Consider the following 19100-nt stretch of genomic DNA (forward strand, 5'->3'; position numbering starts at 1 on the left):
CAATTCCCGATCAGGGAACTAAGATCCCGCAAGCTGCACAGTATGGTCAAAAAAGCTAAAAACTGATAGTAAAAAACAAAACAAAACAAAATCAAACTCTTACCAGGCTATTGAGAATTAAACCTAGCATTTTTCTAGGGCTACATTATCAAGTGATATTGAAAAGGGATTGTGAAATATTTTATTGAACTACTGGCCACATCAGTTATTATTTTTTTAATAAATTTTTATATAGATGAATTCAGTTAAATCAAAGTTTAAAGGAAATGAAAAACAAAATTTAGCATTAATATTAAATAGCATTTTTTCTTCCTAAATGGTAATTTAGGAAAATTAAACTATTCTTTACATCTTTAAGAGGTTATACTATTTTTCAGGTATAAATGATACTACAAGCAACAGGTCAATATAACACCTCTTTTCAGTTACCATTATTTCATTGCCTATGAATTCAATATAGTACATATGTGTGTGTTTGTATTAGTCGCTCAGTTGTGTCTGACTCTTTGTGACCCCATGGACTATAGCCTGCCAGACTCCTCTGTCCATGGAATTCTCCAGGCAAGAACTGAAGTGGGTTGCCATTCCCATCTCCAGGGGATCTTCTAGATCCAGGGATGGAACCCAGGTCTCCCGCATTGCAGACAGATTCTTTACCATCCACATTTGGGGCTATCTCCTGGGAGTTATCAATTCCCTTCTCAGATCAACACATGGTAGGGGATAATGCCATAAAACTTTTCCTCTAAAGCCTGTCTTCTTTCTTTCTCTCTGTCTCTCTTTCCTTTCTCCCACCCTCTGTCTCTCTCCTTCCCTGGCTTTAGAGAAGCAAGATGCATGGTTCCTAGAACCATGAAATTAACTCTGCCAAAAATTTGAGAGAGCTTAGAAGCAGCTCCTTCCTCAATTGAGCTTTCAAGGGGAACACAGCACTGGCTGATCCCTTGATTGAAGACTTGACAGACCTAAAACAGAGGACCCATCCAGGTTACATCTGGATCTCTGACCCCTGGAAAATGTGATATAACAAACACAGGCTGTTTTAAGCCTAGCAGTGTTTGGTCACTTGTTATGCAACTATACATAGCTGATAGAGAAGGCCCAGAAGGTTAGGTGGGCCTCCAGTCTCTTCCCATGGGACTTCCTTATCCAGCCCTTACAAAATTTACAGACAACTAGTATAACTCTTTTTACTTTCATGCATTGGAGAAGGAAATGGCAACCCACTCCAGTGTTCTTGCCTAGAGAAACCCAGGGACGGGGGAGCCTGGTGGGCTGCCGTCTATGGGGTCGCACAGTCGGACACGACTGAAGCAACTTAGCAGCAGCAGCAGTATAACTCTTTGCTTATTCTTGAGGATAAGCTCTTTGTTTAGCAACCAGGGGGTTAACATTGTTATCTGCATTCCTAGAGTCTTCAGCTGCCCTCAAGTTGCCTGTATTCCATTAAAGCGCCAGCCCTTAATGAAAGCACCCACCCCATTTCCATCCTCACCTTTCTGTTACTGAGGATGATGACACAGTAGCGTGTGTGCATGCCAAACGGGAGGAAGAAGAGCTCCAGGCTTGAAGTCCCTTTTGCTGCCAGGTGAAGAGTATGTGCCGAGCAAAAGAACTCTTTGATGAAATTGGACTTAATTGCTGCCAAAACATGAAATAGGGCTTGTTTACATATTTTGCAAGTGCTGTTCAAATAAAGCAGCTGTTTCAATTAGTGATTAGAGTTTGGGGATGAATTTTAAAAATGTTCAAAGCATTAGCACACAAAAGTAGATGACATATTTGTTAATATAAGTATGGGGGACCCCAGTTCAAGCTTAACATAATAAAAATGTGTAATAATGACCTTCTATTAAAGATCCTTAAAAAACAAAGGGAACTTGACTAGTATTTAAAATTAGCCTGGATATACACAGAAACATAAACAGCAAGGAGGACATTCCAGAATCTGGACTATGTAATGATTCAAATTACAGGATGTAACAAACAAACTGGAAATAAAGGCCTGTATGTATATATTTATATCTATTTGTTGTTGTTATTAGTTTTTAAAACATATCCACAAAGCCCTCAATATTGCTTTGAATGTGGAGACATAGTGGCCCAGTCTTGGTGACTTGATCCTAACGGAGAGTATACTAGATTGCAGCAGAATCAAGCCATGTGACTTCTGACACTAGGTCAGAAAATGTAATACAACTTCTTCTTAACCATCTATCTTTCCTGGTTCACTTGCTTTCAGAACCAAGCTGTCATTCTATGAAGAAACTTAGGCCACATAGAGAGGTCACATCAGAACAGCATCCAGAACAAATAGTCCCACTCTCAATCTGACTACAACTGCCTGAGAGACCCCTGAGCAAGAGTCACCTAGATGAGGCCAGTGACCTCCGAGGTGTGAGAGATAATAATATAATGCATTCTTGTTTAATATCAGTACATTTGGGGTGGTTTGTTCTGTAGCTAGAGACAGCCCCGTATCCATTTTTCTATCCACATTATCTAAACTTATAGTTAGTCGTTTCATAAAACACAGTAAATCTGTCATCTCCTTAACATTTTAAACATGGTGATACCTGTCACTCCAATTGGTTTAAACAGTTCAGAATAAGCCAAAAGAAACATAAAGGTCATTTATTGAAATACATTTAAAGTACAGGTGAGGAAACTAAGACTCAGCAGTAAAAAGCAAGATGTGAACAGTTTTCCAAAGGGTCATGAGCAGAAAAGGCTAAGGACCAACACCTTGGGCTCCCATGTGGCCAGCAAGCCTCAGGGCTTGCTTCTCTGTCTATAGTTGTGACCACTATTTATTGTATATTTCATTTCATATTATGCTCAGTATATAAAAATAAGACATGAAAACAAATATTTGTAATTGTAGCACTCACAGGTTTTTAAGGCATTTGGGTCCTGGGGATGGCCCTCAGCAAAATCACATCCACTGCTATTCACAGCAGCACTGTCATAAGGAAATAGGAAAATAACATCAATGACACTCAAAAGTAATACTCCATATTTTAATTCAATCTTAAACTTCCTTAAAAATCATGGTGACCTACAACATGATACGTGAAAACCACAAATGTATTTCATGGATCATTTTTATGTTTATAAAGTTTTATAAATTTTAAAAATAAGAAAAATGTGAAAAGGAAACTAACTATCATCCATATTTTCACCACTGCTTTTTAAAAATTAATTATTTACTTTAATTGGAGGCTAATTACTTTACAATACTGTAGCTCAACACTGTTTTTTTTTTTTAATGGTAAAAACAATCTCTTTTTGCTTACAAATACTGTAGAGAAGTAAACATAATAATAATAAAAACTCAAATCCTAATATTTCAAAGTAGGTGGTCTCAACTAAGGACTACATAGGTAGTCTCTCCAAAAATGGTTCTAGAACTTGAAAAAATTATCTTCTCTAAGCTAACTGCACATTGCTTCTTTCTCATACAGGTAGGAGGAGACTTGGACAGCTGTTTAATCTCGTGTTGTATTTCTACAAATTAATTAGCAAATCACAGCCTGAAGCAAGTGCCTCCCTTGCAAGTTTCCAAGTCTTCCATAACCCATCAATTTCCTCCAATCTGCTCCTCTTAGTATACACGATTATTTTGCTGTCAATTAGTGTCTGGGCTCTAAGATATTGTTTGCTTGATTTTTTTCTGAGAATACAAATACCTCATATTTTCTCACCTTACCAGGTGATTTGTATTAATTTTAAGCTGTAAAAAAAAAATAAAAAATTATATACTATTTCTAAGGAATGTTCTTCCAACCATATCCATTCCTTTTTACTCTCCTCTTTCACTTTCCTCAAGAGGCTCTTTAGTTCCTCTTCACTTTCTGCCATAAGGGTGGTATCATCTGCATATCTGAGGTTATTGATATTTCTCCTGACAATCTTGATTCCAGCTTGTGCTTCTTCCAGACCAGTGTTTCTCATGATGTACTCTGCATAAAAGTGAAATAAGCAGGGTGACAATATACAGCCTTGACATACTCCTTTTCCTATTTGGAAACAGTCTGTTGTTCCATGTCCAGCTCTAACTGGTGCTTCCTGACCTGCATATAGGTTTCTCAAGAGGCAGGTCAGGTGGTCTGGTATGCCCATCTCTTTCAAAATTTTCCACAGTTTATTGTGGTCCACACAGGCAAAGGCTTTGGCATAGTCAGTAAAGCAGAAATAGATGTTTCTCTGGAACTCTCTTGCTTTTCCATGATCCAGCAGATGTTGGCAATTTGATCTCTGGTTCCTCTGCCTTTTCTAAAACCAGCTTGAACATCTGGAAGTTCACGGTTCACATATTGCTGAAGCCTGGCTTGGAGAATTTTAAGCATTACTTTACAAGTGTGTGAGATGAGTGCAATTGTGTGGTAGTTTGAGCATTCTTTGGCATTACCTTTCTTTGGGATTGGAGTGAAAACGGACCTTTTCCAGTCCTGTGGCTACTGCTGAGTTTTCCACATTTGCTGGCATATTGAGTGCAGCACTTTCACAGCATCATCTTTCAGGATTTGAAATAGCTCCACTGGAATTCCATCACCTCCACTAGCTTTGTTCGTAGTGATGCTTCCTAAGGCCCACTCAACTTCACATTCCAGGATGTCTGGCTCTAGGTGAGTGATCACACCATCGTGATCATCTGTGTTGTGAAGATCTTTTCTGTACAGTTCTTCTGTGTATTCTTGTCACCTCTTCTTAATATCTTCTGTTTCTGTTAGGTCCATACCATTTTTGTCCTTTATTGAGCCCATCTTTGCATGAAATGTTCCCTTGGTATCTCTAATTTTCTTGAAGAGATCTCTAGTCTTTCCCATTCTACTGTTTCCCTCTATTTCTTTGCACTGATTGCTGAGGAAGGCTTTCTTATTTCTCCTTGCTCTTCTTTGGAACTCTGCATTCAAATGGGTATATCTTTCCTTTTTTCCTTTGCTTTTCACTTCCCTTCATTTCACAGCTGTTTGTAAGGCCTCCTCAGACAGCCATTTTGCTTTTTTGCATTTCTTTTTCTTGGGGATGTGCCGGGAGCCAGCGTGAGGAATCCCGCCCATGGCAAAGGTCATGAGGAAGGAAGCCCGAAAAAAATGCAAAGCCGTGATCTGGCTTCAGGGGTTCCCCCTGAGTTTTCCTGAACATCTACCCCACAAAACCAGAGTCGGCCTGATTTTATTGTACTATGCTTTTCCACTCTTTTGACACTCCCTGGAAAAAGTTAACTTAGGGCTTCAGTCTTCTGCATTTGAAAGGAATGTTTCAGCTCAAACCCCCTCTGATGGCTCTCTAACTTGCCTAACAGGTTCCCCCGGAATTTTTGCAGTTTGTGAATTGCTTACAGCCCCCCAACCATGAGAGGCACAAAGCTTAAAGCATCTTAAAGATACAGAGCCTTTTCTAAAGAGCTAAAAATCATATTGGTGATGAGTTTTCACTGTTGACTCAGTGACTGCTGCCAGGCCTCCATATTCTTTATCGTTTAGGCACCTGAAGGATATTAATCAATGTAATCAGGATATAGAAAAAGGTATATAGTAGTTCTGATGTTAGCAACACTAGACTTTTGAGTTAATTACTTTTCTCTTTATAAATCACTGTACTCCTTTTACTTGTTATAATTGTTGTATCCTTGCTATGTAATAATGTAACTTTATTTAGTGCTTTCTGAGAGTGGCACCAGACTTTGGGAAGAACAACATTTTTAAGACAAATAAGTCTTCTGGTTGACAAACCCTTATCAGAAAAGGGCCATAAAATGTTAACTGACAGCCTTCTGGCCAGAAGATGGTGTAAATCACCTAAGACTTGTGTATACAACTAAGTATGCAGAGAAAAAGCCTGGTCTCGATAAGAGTCAAGGCTGCTGACGCTACATAATTTTATATTATCCATTGATCTCTATGTACAAAAAAAGGTATAAAAGGCCTTTCTGGACAATAGAGGATGGGCCAGTCGCTGGACTGGTTTCCCCCCTGTCTTACTCTATTTTCTGGATGAATTCCCATCTGGAGTGAGGCGGCTCGCCAAGTCTACTTACTTGCCCTGGCTTTTAAGTTCTGTGAGAGAAAGAGAGCCCAAGGCACGGCACTCTCCGATATTCAAACGGGCGCCAGTGGCCCAACATAGATGGTGCAAATCTCTTGTCCTGAGATTTTATTGGCTTTCCTCATAAACCAAGTTATTCAGCCTCTTTTCTCCACTAAATTTTCCTACTACACTATTTCTTCCTAATTTAATCTTATATTTCTAAATAAATAAGCTTTCCTCGCCTACGCCGTTCACCCTTCGAATTTCCCTGGATCCACTGGGGCTGGACCCTGGCAGGGATGGTCTTGATTCCTGTTTCCTGTACAATGTCATGAACATTTAATACTTTTATGTAATTTGAGCACTTGATAGATACCTGAAGGCTGATAGACATAGTGGATAGATATTTTAGCATTTATAACAGAGACTATACAAAGAGTGGAAAGAACTATTAAAAAATGCTTATTTCTCAATGTACCACTAAAACACCATCTCTTTGCTAATGGAGTTCTGGGTAGAATGTCTGATTAAAATCCTTAGATAATCTACAAACCTCATTTTGTTCAATACTTGCAATCACTAGCCCTTCAGTCGTGTGTGTGTGTGTGTGTGTGTGTGTGTGTGTGTGTGTGTGTGTTTCCCATAGTGAATAGAAAAGCAGAGCAATTTGGGCTTTTTCTTTTCTTTACCTATTTTGTTGGAGAACAGCTAATGATAGTGCCTTTTGAACAAATCAAAGAGCTGCCTTATCCACAATGAAGAGTCTCAAAACCAGAAAAATTGAGTTGTATTATTTACAATAAAAATAGATAAAATATTTTACAGACCTAAGAATTTGATGGACTTGCTTGTAAAGCTGATAATTATCATGATTAATTGAAACATAAGAAAATAATTTAACAAAATAATCTGGCTAAGGAAAATTCTATCTTACCTGATCAATGATAGTGTGGATGACAATAAACTGTGGAAAATTCTGAAAGAGATGGGAATACCAGACCACCTGACCTGCCTCTTGAGAAATTTGTATGTGGGTCACGAAGCAACACTTAGAACTGGACATGGAACAACAGACTGGTTCCAAATAGGAAAAGGAGTACATCAAGGCTGTATATTGTCACCCTGCTTATTAAATGGAGAGTACATCATGAGAAACACTGGGCTGGAGGAAGCACAAGCTGGAATCAAGATTGCCAGGAGAAATATCAATAACCTGATATGCAGATAACACCACTCTTATGGCAGAAAGTGAAGAAGAACTAAAGAGCCTCTTGATGAAAGTGAAAGAGGAGAGTGAAAAAGTTGGCTTAAAGCTCAACATTCAGAAAACTAAGATCATGGCATCTGGTCCCATCATCTCATGGCAAATAGATGGGGAAACAGTGGAAACAGTGGCAGACTTTATTTTGGGTGGCTCCAAATCAGTGCAGGTGGTGATTGTAGCCATGAAATTAAAAGATACTTACTCCTTGGAAGAAAAGTTATGACCAACCTAGATAGCATATTAAAAAGCAGAGACATTACTTTGCCAACAAAGGTCCATCTAGTCAAGGCTATGGTTTTTCCAGTAGTCATGTATGGATGTGAGAGTTGGACTGTGAAGAAAGCTGAGCACCTAAGAATTGATGCTTTTGACCTGTGTTGTTGGAGAAGACTCTTGAGAGTTCCTTGGACTGCAAGGAGATCCAACCAGTCCATCCTAAAGGAGATCAGTCCTGAAGGACAGATGTTGAAGCTGAAATTCCAAAACTTTGGCCACCTGATGCTAAGAGCTGACTCATTTGAAAAGACCCTGATGCTGGGAAAGATTGAGGGCAGGAGGAGAAGGAGATGACAGGATGAGATGGTTGGACGGCATCACCAAATCAATGGACATGAGTTTGGGTGAACTCCAGGAGTTGGTGATGGACAGGGAAGCCTGGCATGCTGCAATTCATGGGGTCGCAAAGAGCTGGACACGACTGAGTGACTGAACTGAAGTGCATTTTCTTGACCCTAGAAATGTGGTGATAAACCCACTTTTTTATAGAACGAGTATCTTTCACACTTCGAAACAGAAGAGAAACCACTCAGTTACACTTTTGTTAATCCCTATACCTTAATCCACACTATAATTTTCCTAGATACTTGTTGATTATGTAGTTATGGAAGAGGAAGCCTTGGTCTTCAGGAAAAAAAGCATCAAAAGAGGCTAAAATTATACAAAACATTGTAGATCAAGTAATGGAATATTTTCTGCTAATTTAGTAATGGGTCAAAATCAGGGTGTGGAACCTATTAATACTTATGAGGTGGAAAGGGATGGCACACGATTTTCCTCTGCAATAGTGGTATATAGCTCTTTTCTAGCTCAAATAATCAAAATGATATTGAACTGCTTCTAGTCAGTGAAAGTCACTCAGTCGTGTCTGACTCTTTGGGACCCCATGGACTATACAGTCCATGGAATTCTCTAGGCCAGAATACTGGAGTGAGTAGCCTTTCTTTTCTCCAGGGGATCTTCCCAACCCAGGGATTGAATCCAGGTCTCCCACACTGCAAGCAGATTCATTACCACCTGAGCTACAAGGGAGTCAAAGCATGAATAAATCAGCTCCAAGAATGACTTCCTTCTCAAGTTTCTCCAGCAGGGAAGGAAGATCTTTGTTATAATCGTTCATACTTCTGGGCTGGCATTCAGGGCTACATCCAAATCAAGCAGCAAATTCTCTGGTTCAAGTCTAGTTTTTATGAATCACATGAAGGAATATAAGAGAATCAATTTTTAGATTCATTCCATCCTCCATGTGTCCAGGAGTTGATCAAAATCAGGTCCCATGGCCATCTGGGGGGGGCAGTTAAAATAGAATGTTTGATGTTTTTTGTACAACTTTGGCTCCTGAACAGCTGAGAAGTCTCTAAAATGAGGGGTGCTAATGTGTCATACAAAGAGAGTAATCTGTGAATTAAAATGGGGAAAAAAATTCCACCATTATGTCTACTGACTCTTAATAGCAATTGAAATCAAATCATGTAGTATTAGCTGTACACAAGTATCTTTACATCATATTTCACTTCTTGTGCATATATTTAGCTATTATTTATTTTTACTGCTGCTTTCAAAGTGTGGTAGTTATCTCTATCAGTAGATGTTACTATGCATTGTGTTAATGAAGTATATATTTTAATATACTACAAGTTTTAAACATTTTGATACAGTACTCTACTAGACTATTACTTTCCTCTGTGCTATGGACTGAACTGTGTCACCCTTAAATTCTATGTTGAAGTCTTAATTCTCAAAATGATTGTATTTGGAGATAGGGCATATGGGCCTGCTCAGTCACCTCAGGAGTGTTCAATTCTTTGTGACCCTATGGACTGTAGCCCACCAGGCTCCTCTGTCCATGGGATTCTCCAGGCAAGAAGAGTAGAGTGGGTTGCCATGCCCTTCTCCAGGGGATATTCCTGACGCAGGGATCAAACCCATGTTTCCTGCGTCTCCTGCATTTCAGGTGGATTCTTAACTACTGAGCCACCAGGGAAGCCCCAGATAGGGCATACTGTAAGGTAAATTAAGGTTAAATCAGGCCATAAGGATAAGACTCTAATAAAGAATTAGCATCCTTATTAGAAGAGAGACCAGTTAGCTGGTCTCTCCATGTGTGCACAAAGAAGAGGACATGTGAGCACCCAGTGAGATGGCTGCTGCCTATAAGCCAAAAGAAGAAGCCTCAGAGTGAAACTTAACTTGCTGGCACCTTGGACTTTCCAGTCTCCAGGACTGTGAGAAATAACTTGCTGTTGTTTAAGCCACCCATTCTGTGGTATTTTGTTATGGTAGCCCAAGGAGATTAAGACATTCTATAATCCTTGTTATTTATGTGTTTGTAAAAACACTATTTTTTGAAATAGAATAGGCTTCATCAGACTGCCAAAGAGCATTAAAACATTAAAACCAAGTATGAATCCCTAATCTAGAGCAAGAGGATCATGGCAGGTTGTTACTCTTAGTATATACATCTGGCTTTTGATTCACTCTACTTTCCTTACAGACTTGGCGAAGTTTGTTACTGATTATTCAGTGTAGTAGAATGAAATATTTTAAAATCATGGTTCTCCAAAACCCAGCTTTTGGGGGGGTGGTCGGGTTTGGGCAAGAATCAGGACTCAGAAAGATATCTCTACCAGGACCTACTTTCATTTGGGTGGCTATTCTGGGCCTAACTCTTCTAGGAACAAGGATGAATGATGAAATCCCTAAGTTCACAGAGTATGCAGTCTGCCATGCAAAGTAACTCTATAAGAAATAAGTATAAAGTAAAATGGTAAACACTTCAACACCTCTTCAACTTGAACTCACACTTTCCTATGCTAAATCTGTCATCCATATTTATAACCATATGCCTTGTAATTCTGGGATTTCCTGGTGGCTTCCCCTCACCTGACTGTCCCCTACTCCCCCAAAGCTTCTGCTATTCCCTCTTCCCATGATCCTTCTACACTTGTAGGAGAGTTCTCCCCTTGTTCCAGATTCTGGCCATCAGATTGTACTACTATTTCAGATCCCAGTCTGTACATGATAAAGGAGAACATGGTGTATGCATGGAAAAAAAGTTACTAGGACCTCATTTTTCTTCAACAGTGTCTTCTCTTCCACATAAATCACAAAAATATCTACATAGTGATATTCCTTGCCAATCAGCTCATAGAACATATGCACACACACGTGTGTGTGTGTGTTTGTGCATTATTTTCTCAGTATAACACATACTACTGAATGCATTCTGCCCTATACAACTGTCTCCATTTGGGTGGATTTTTTTCTTCTTCTTCTCTGCTTGATGGCTGGCAACTTTAGGGCCAGATCTGTGACTTATTTATCCCAATATTTCTCCAGTACTAAGAAAAATGCTCGAGGTGCCACTTAGTAAAAATCTATTGAGTGATAAATAATTCAACACTGCTGGAAAAAATAGCAAGTCATATCACTGAAGGAAATTATTTACAAAGTGCTCCTTTCTGAGCACTGCTGATCTATCTATCACTCAATTTTAAAGTATGACTAAAATCAGTCTCCTGTCCTGATTCTTTCTGATAATCCTTGGGATTTAATTAGAATAAAAACTTCTTAACTGCTCTTACTTGTGCTCATGGATCATGTTCCCATAAAGTAAAATATGTGATGAATATAGTTTCCTCGTGCATGTGGTTTCCAATGTGTTGTTTTATATGTATCCATTGCTTAAGAAGGGCTTCCCTGGTGGCTTAGATGGTAAAGCGTCTGCCTGCAATGCAGGAGACCTGGGTTCAATCCCTGGGTCGGGAAGATCCCCTGGAGAAGGAAATGGCAACCCACTCTAGTACTCTTGCCTGGAAAATCCCATGGATGGAGGAGCCTGGTAGGCTAAAGAAGAGCAGTTTACAGAAACATTTTTTTTAAATTTTTAATAGGAAATCTTTTTTTTTAACGCCACCTGAAAGATAATTTCAGTACTTTATGTCTCATTTCAGAAGAGATTATTTATCATGTGTGGAGACATTAACTGAAGCGACTCTGAAGAGGAGCATCCATTAGTATGTGCTAGGTCATGCTATAGTTAACAACCCCACATCTCACTGGATTAACACAATAGTTTACTTCTTGCTCACAATACGTATCTATTCTAGGTGGAGAGGATACACTCAGAGTTCCTTGGTGAAGGAGGCCTCCATTCCTAAATGCGCCTTTCTAATAAACGTAGCAGGGAATGGGGACAGGAAAAATTATTCACTGGGTCTTAAAGCTACCACTTGGAAAAACAGTCAGCACTTCTCCTCATATGCCATTGGCCAATTATGTGTTCATGCAGAATTTTAACATTAGTGGGGAAATGCAGTGTGTGCACTAAAAGAGGAAAAACAAGGATATTTGTAAGGAGCTCCAAGAAAAAAATCTAGTTAGCTTATGGAGATTTTTTAAATACTTTGTTTGTTCTCTTAGTGTATATAACATATATAACATAAGAGTTAAACAATAAAAGTGTATTTAAAAATCCCCATAAGCTAATTGGATGATAAGACCTAGAGACCAGGACACAGAACAAGCCATCAGGACCCCAGAAGGAGCTACAGCAATGCTTCTAATAAATCTGTTCTGAATTGTCAGAAAAGCAGCCTCTTTGGTGAACTTCAGATGATTTGATCACAACTCAATGTATGAATTAGGAGCTCAGTTGTCCATGCAGTGCTGAAATGACATACCAAAGACCAGCCCTTTTCCTTGAGAAACTGTGTGACTTTAGCCTTTGTAAGTCTCATCCTTGCTTTTGGTTTGGGAGACAGTCTTTACAGAGATACACAGGAGTAAATATGCAGTCCTTTAAACTAGCAGCTCGAATTTCTTCTTTGAGAGCTAATATGCCGAAGCCTGACTATGCTTTCCCTGACCCAGTGCTCAATGTCACTGCATCTTTATGTTGCTTTTCTCACAGGAAGATTTGAAAGATGAATTAAGACAGTAGAGTGTTACAAAAACAAATGGAAGAGCCTATATGGGAAACAATGATCAATAAAGTTTGAGACTGTGATAGACACACTTCTTAAGTGATACTTCAGGCTGAGCTGGGAATTTTTTTGGATGAGTATTTCCAAAGTTTCCTTCCTTTTCAAAATTAACTTATAAATGCTTTCATACTTGTTCAATTTTGCTTTTGATTTGAGAAGCATAACATAACAAAGATATCTTTACCTGTAGCTTGAGAATCGATAGCTTCAATAATTCTGAAACGTTAGGTCTAACTAAAACCATTTCAGAACATTGTATGAAAAAATCATGGTAAAATTTGGATACAGAATTTCCAAACTGTGTTTCAAATTATGAAGGTGTACTCACTTTTTCTCTTCATTAAAAGGATCTAACTTTGAGTTACTTCTGCTCACAGATATCTATAGCATTTCTTTGAGAATTGGCTACAGTTTAATTAGAATACTATAGATACTTCAAAAAACGAAGATCATGGCATCTGGTCCCATCACTTCATGGCAAATAGATGGGGAAACAATGGAAACAGTGAGATACTTTAGTGTCTTGGGCTCCAAAATCACTGCAGATGGTGACTGCAGACATGAAATTACAAGACACTTGCTCCTCGGAGGAAAAGTTATGATCAACCTAGACAGCATATTAAAAAGCAGAGACATTACTATGCAACAAAGGTCCATCTAGCCAAAGCAGTTTTTCCAGTAGTCATGTATAGATGTGAGAGTTGGACCATAAAGAAAGCTGAGTGCCAAAGAATTGATGCTTTTGAACTGTGGCGTTGGAGAAGACTCTTGAAACTCCTTTGGACTGCAAGGGGATCAAACCAGTCCATCATAAAGGAAATCTGTCCTGAGTATTCATTGGAAGGACTGATGCTGAAGCTGAAGCTTCAATAGTTTGGCCACTGATGCAAAGAAATGACTCATTTGAAAAGACTGTGATGCTGGGAAAGATTGAAGGCAGGAAGAGAAGGGGACGACAGAGGATGAGATGGTTGGATGGCATCATCAACTCTACAGACATGAGTTTGAGCAAGCTCCGGGAGCTGGTGATGTATAGGGAAGCCTGGAGTGCTGCAGTCCATGGGGTCACAAAGAGTTGGACATGACTGAGTGACTGAAATGAACAGAACTGATATTATTCACAATTAACGTGAAGAAACTGTTTCAAAGCCATTCAGGCAAAATCTGTGACCACAAAGCAACTTCTTGATCAAGAAACAAGGGATTGAAAAAAATTTCAGGAAAATTGTTTACTGAAGTTTTTTAAGCATTTAAAAGTAGCATTCCATCTACAAAGAAATTAACATAAATGCCGACAATAATCTATTCCTCTGATATTTATAGTGCTGCCTTAGAGATCAATGGATTAATTCATATTTTATTGTTCACTAAAGCAAAATGTCCCCTGGAGAAGGAAATGACAACCCATTCCAATGTTCTTGCCTGGGAAATCCCATAGACAGAGAAGTCTGGCAGGCTACAGTACATGGGGTCACAAAGAGTTGTATACAACTGAGCAACTAAAACAACAAAGCAAAATGATAAAGGAAGACTTTGAATGCCTTAGTTAAGCATGAAATTAGCATCCAATGAAACAAATTGTCAAACAAAAATGTTTTCTACTTATCTATTTTTCTCACAGAATATAAATCAATGGAAAAAATCAAATATCTTATAATAAATGCAATATTTATGATCTTCCAAAACGATTGGCTGTAATAGAATTCACTTTGGAAAAGAAACTATTCATTTTAATCTTAGTAAGATCTGTACAATCATTTTAATGATTCTGATGACTTTAACACTGGAATTCCTAAGATATCAACATTGCCAAATCCTTGCCACTGGGAATGTTTTTGCATCTAAAAGGATGACACTGATGCTGCCAAGCACTACACAGAGACAATGGTATAAAATAAACTAACAACACCACAGTAAAGATCAACATACAAATGCACTTCTATAATAGAAACCTACATTTTTTTTTCTCCCTGGCTTTCTTCAACCTTTATAACATTGTTTTATTCTACTTCACTTTAAATAGTTATTCTATAGTTTAAAGCCAATGAGACATATAAGGCAATCTAACTTTAAAAAATGTCTGCTTCTCTACTGAGAAGTCAAAGTTCCTTTCTAAACTAAATACAGACTTTATAACATGAATCAAAGAAGCTTAAATACAGTCAATCTTCACGATCCACCAGTCCCAAATTTGCAAATTCATCTTCTCACTAAAACTGATTAGGAACCCCAAAGTCAATACCCTTGGTACTTTTCCAACTGTTCGTGGGCATGTGCAGAGTGCTGGAAAATTCCAGCAGCTGATCACACAAGTTCCCAGCTGAGGTCAAACAAGGTGACACTGGGCTTTTTTGTTTCTGCTCTCCAGCTTAGATGAGCAGAGGATGGAGACATTGAGGGGGCAGTACAGAAGTGCAAGCTGCTCTAGCTCTGAGGTAGGAGGACAGGGTTTAAAACCCTCTCTGGCACCTGTCAGTGGGACTGCCTCAGGCAAGTCATTTAACACTTCTGAACTTTATTTTCTCCTTGTAAAATGAAGAAAGTAGAATCTGCCAGGTTGGGTTGCTTTTAAGATTTATAATTACAATATATATGGTTATAGAGATTTCTCCTCAGAGGAATGATGCAATGCTCACTAACTGTTTGTGGCAATTTTATATACCATAAGTACCATGAATAATGGGGATCCATTGCATTTTATAAAGTGCATATGTATTCAATTTTCATGTCCATAAACCTAGTAATACATAAAGAGAATAACAGTGTGAATAATATAAATATTATATATAATATAATATAAAAATTTCAAATAAATGCAAACTACTGCGTAATTATGTAACAAATTTACTTGAATGCTACTTTCTCAAGTTTTTTCCTGAGATAATCAAGAGCATATACAGAAATTTACCGGTGGTTCAAGAAGTCAACAGATTCTTCATATTCAGTTAATTGGGATGGCAAAGAGATAAATGTTGAGGATTCCACCAGAATGACACTAAAATACATGAAAAAAGGATTATTTTTAATTCTACTGTAACAAAACTCAGATGACCACAAAATATTCTTCCTTTAAATCATTTCCATTTATCATAAAATATAATTAGAATCAGAATAAATTACAGTTCAAACAGTCCATGTGCTCTCATTCAGTAACTCAAAACATGTTAGAAATAAAAGATGTTGAATGGAAACAGGTAAAAAATTGATATTTTTATATGTAAAGTCAACACTGAATTCTCATAACAAGGAAACGTAGAGCAAAAATGACCAACCAAATTATATTCCAGAAAGAAAGAGGAAATTATACATTGACCTTAATATACTGTCAGAGTTATACACATTTAATAATTTCTAATCTGGACTTTGATGAGATGGCTGGATGGCATCACAGACTCGATGGACGTGAGTCTGAGTGAACTCCGGGAGATGGTGATGGACAGGGAGGCCTAGTGTGCTGCGATTCATGGGGTCGCAAAGAGTCGGACATGACTGAGCGACTGAACTGAACTGAACTGAATCTGGACTTCCCAGATGGCTCAGTGGTAAAGAATCTGCCTGCCAATGCAGGAGATGCAGGTTTGATCCCAGGTCAGGAAAATGCCCTGAAGTAGGGAATGGCAACCCACTCTGGTATTCTTCCCTGGGAAATCCCTTGGACAGAGTAGCCTGGTGGGCTACAGTCCATGGTCACAAAAGAGTTGAACACAACTTAGCAACTAAACAAAAACAAAAATCTTATGTCTAGAAGAGAGAAATATTTCTCCCAGGAGCGGACACGAAATTTGGGTACCTAGTAAAATTGATGTGTTGATAATTATGCCATCATCTGGAATCAAACAGAAATTCAGTCCTTCCTATATAAAAAAGGTCATTCCTTCAAGAAACAGTTATGGAGACCCAATTACATGTTAGGTGTAGGTCTAAGTACTGGAAACTACAAACATGAATATGCTGTCTTCCAAGTCTAGGTTAAATAGATGGGGGAACAATGGAAACAGTGAGAGACTTTATCTTTGGGGGCTCCAAAATCACTGTAGATGGTGACTGCAGCCATGAAATTAAAAGACTCTTGCTCCTTGGAAGAAAAGCTATGACCAACCTACACAGCATATTAGAAAGCAGAGACATTACTTTGCCAACAAAGGTCAGTTTAGTCCAGGATATGGTTTTTCCAGTAGTCATGCATGCATGTGAGTTGGACTATGAAGAAAGCTAAGAGCAGAAGAATTGATGCTTTTGAACCGTGGTGTTGGAGAAGACTCTTGAGAGTCCTTTGGACTGCAAGGAGATCCAACCAGTCCATCCTAAGGGAAATCAGTCCTGAATATTCACTGGAAGGACTGATGCTGAAGCTGAAACTCCAATACTTTGGCCACCTGATGTGAAGAACTGACTCAACTGAAAAGACCCTGATGCCGGGAAAGATTGAAGGCAGGAGGAGAAGGGGATGACAGAGGGTGAGATGGTTGGATGGCATCACTGACTCGATGGACATGAGTTTGAGTAGGCTCTGGGAGTTGGTGATGGACAGGGAGACCTGGCATGCTGCAGTCCATGGGGTCGCAGAGAGTCAGACACGACTGAGTGACTGAACTGACTGAAGCCTTAGGTTGCCCACAATGTAGTGGAGAATAGTGCGGAAATGATACCCTAGTGATAGGGTAAAGATTTCATGAAGAGTCATGTCAGAAATGCCTAATTCTTCTTGCAGAGTTGAACTGAATCTGTACAATATTGTTAAGAACAGATTTATCTAAACTTAATTTGTTAACAGAAATCTTCTTTATTATATAACAGTTATTAAGATCTCACAATATTAGCTTGATAGTGGAAAATAGATCAGTAATAAAATCAATCAAATATTTTAGTCTAAAAATACACACACATTCATGAACACGCATACACAAACTAAAATGCAATACATTTATATATCTTAATGTTTGAATGTTGGTATCAGTTTTTGTCTTTTTGGTTTAACTTGTTATTTCTGATGCCTTCATATAAGGGTTGTAAAGGATTTTATAAATATTAAATACTAAAAAGTTTTAAATAAGACAAAATTAATTGTAAAAAATGTAAACTATGAATAATGAAAGTTATGTATCAAACTGGCAGAATTGCTTATATAAATTTACAGTTAAGCAAATGTAGGAATAAATCCTCTCCAGAGAGCAATTTATATTTAAAGTTATGCACTAAATTCTCATTTAAATTTCATAAAATTATGAGGCAGAAAACATTTATAACATTTCTTTATATTTCTATAAATCCATGGTGAATCATTGGGCAATTTATTTTGGTAATAATTTGTTCTGGCTAAAAATTAATCACAGGCATAATAGTATTTGACACACAAATAAAAAAGACTAAACCAACATAATAAATATTAGATTTTTCACATAGTATACATGTTCCATTTTGAGATAAACCAGCATTCTGTATGCTTCTGTTTAAAAAGTCCCTGCTTAATTACAATGAACATACTTTCCTCAAAATACATATATTAACTTTAAAAATGAAATATAAACTGCCATTAACACAGAAATAGATCCTGTTTGATTACTGCAGTTTCTAAATCAGTGGTCCTAACATTTCAATGTGCATTATTATCATCTGGAGTGCTTGTTCAAAATGCAGATTCCCAAGCTTCTATTTGTATGAATTCTGAGTTAGTAAGTCTGGCATGGGCTCCATTGAACTCTTCAGATATTTTTTAAGTAGCCTGTCTATGAGTTAAACTCTGATAACTCTTGAATTATACCAGTACTGCTTTAAATATTAATGTACAAATAAATATTCTGGAGATGTTGTTCAATGTAGATTCTGATTCAACTGCATTAGAGTGGGCCTGAGATTCTGGTTTTCTAATAAGCTCCCAGGTGATGGTGATTTTGCTGACTCAGAGATCACATTGTGAGAGGCATGAGTCCAATCTAAAACAAAACAAAACAAAACAAAAAAAAACCCCATATTTTAAATAATAAAACCAGGCCACTAGGAAAAAAAAAAAGCAGGGAATGGTTTAGAATAACCATTTTCACACCTATATAAAACCACTAAAAACACTGGAAAAATTTGTCCAAATTAACTTTCTTAGAATTGCAGCTAACTAAATAAAAGTTTGCAGCAATCTGAATGGTGTTTACACAAGAAAAGTTTCCAGGGACGTCCCTGGTACTCCAGTGCTTAAGAATCCACCTGCTAATGCAAAGGACACAGGTTCAATCCCTGGTCCTCAAAGATTCCACATTCCAGGGAACAACTAAGCCTGAGAGCCACAACTACTGAGCCTACATGCTTCAACTACTGAAGCCTGTGTGCCTAGAGCCTGTGCTCCTCAACAAGAGAAGCCACCACAATGAGCAGCCTGTGCACCGCAACTAGAGAGTAGTCTCCACTTGCTGCAAGTAGAGAACACACGCATGCAGTAATGAAGACAAAGCAAAAAGAAAAAAAAATAAAAAGCTTCCAAACCTTGGTAAGAACAGTAGGGTTTGCAGCCTTGTAATTTTTATGTTGTAACGCCCCTCCTCCTCTCCATA

At 38.2% G+C, this 19100-nt stretch overlaps 1 protein-coding gene across 1 annotated transcript in view; it reads right to left on the minus strand.

The window, feature by feature from the left end:
- Positions 1-19100, minus strand: part of CFAP47 (cilia and flagella associated protein 47) — a 502957-nt gene that overhangs the window by 223103 nt on the left and 260754 nt on the right. Inside the window, exons 40-42 of the mRNA XM_052662737.1 lie at positions 15467-15553; positions 2892-2962; positions 1496-1641 (exon numbers count right to left, since the gene is read on the minus strand). Coding sequence (XP_052518697.1) covers positions 1496-1641; positions 2892-2962; positions 15467-15553 — 304 coding nt within the window. The remainder of the gene's footprint in view (positions 1-1495; positions 1642-2891; positions 2963-15466; positions 15554-19100) is intronic.

Source organism: Budorcas taxicolor, chromosome X, assembly GCF_023091745.1.
Source record: "Budorcas taxicolor isolate Tak-1 chromosome X, Takin1.1, whole genome shotgun sequence".
NCBI lineage: Eukaryota > Metazoa > Chordata > Mammalia > Artiodactyla > Bovidae > Budorcas > Budorcas taxicolor.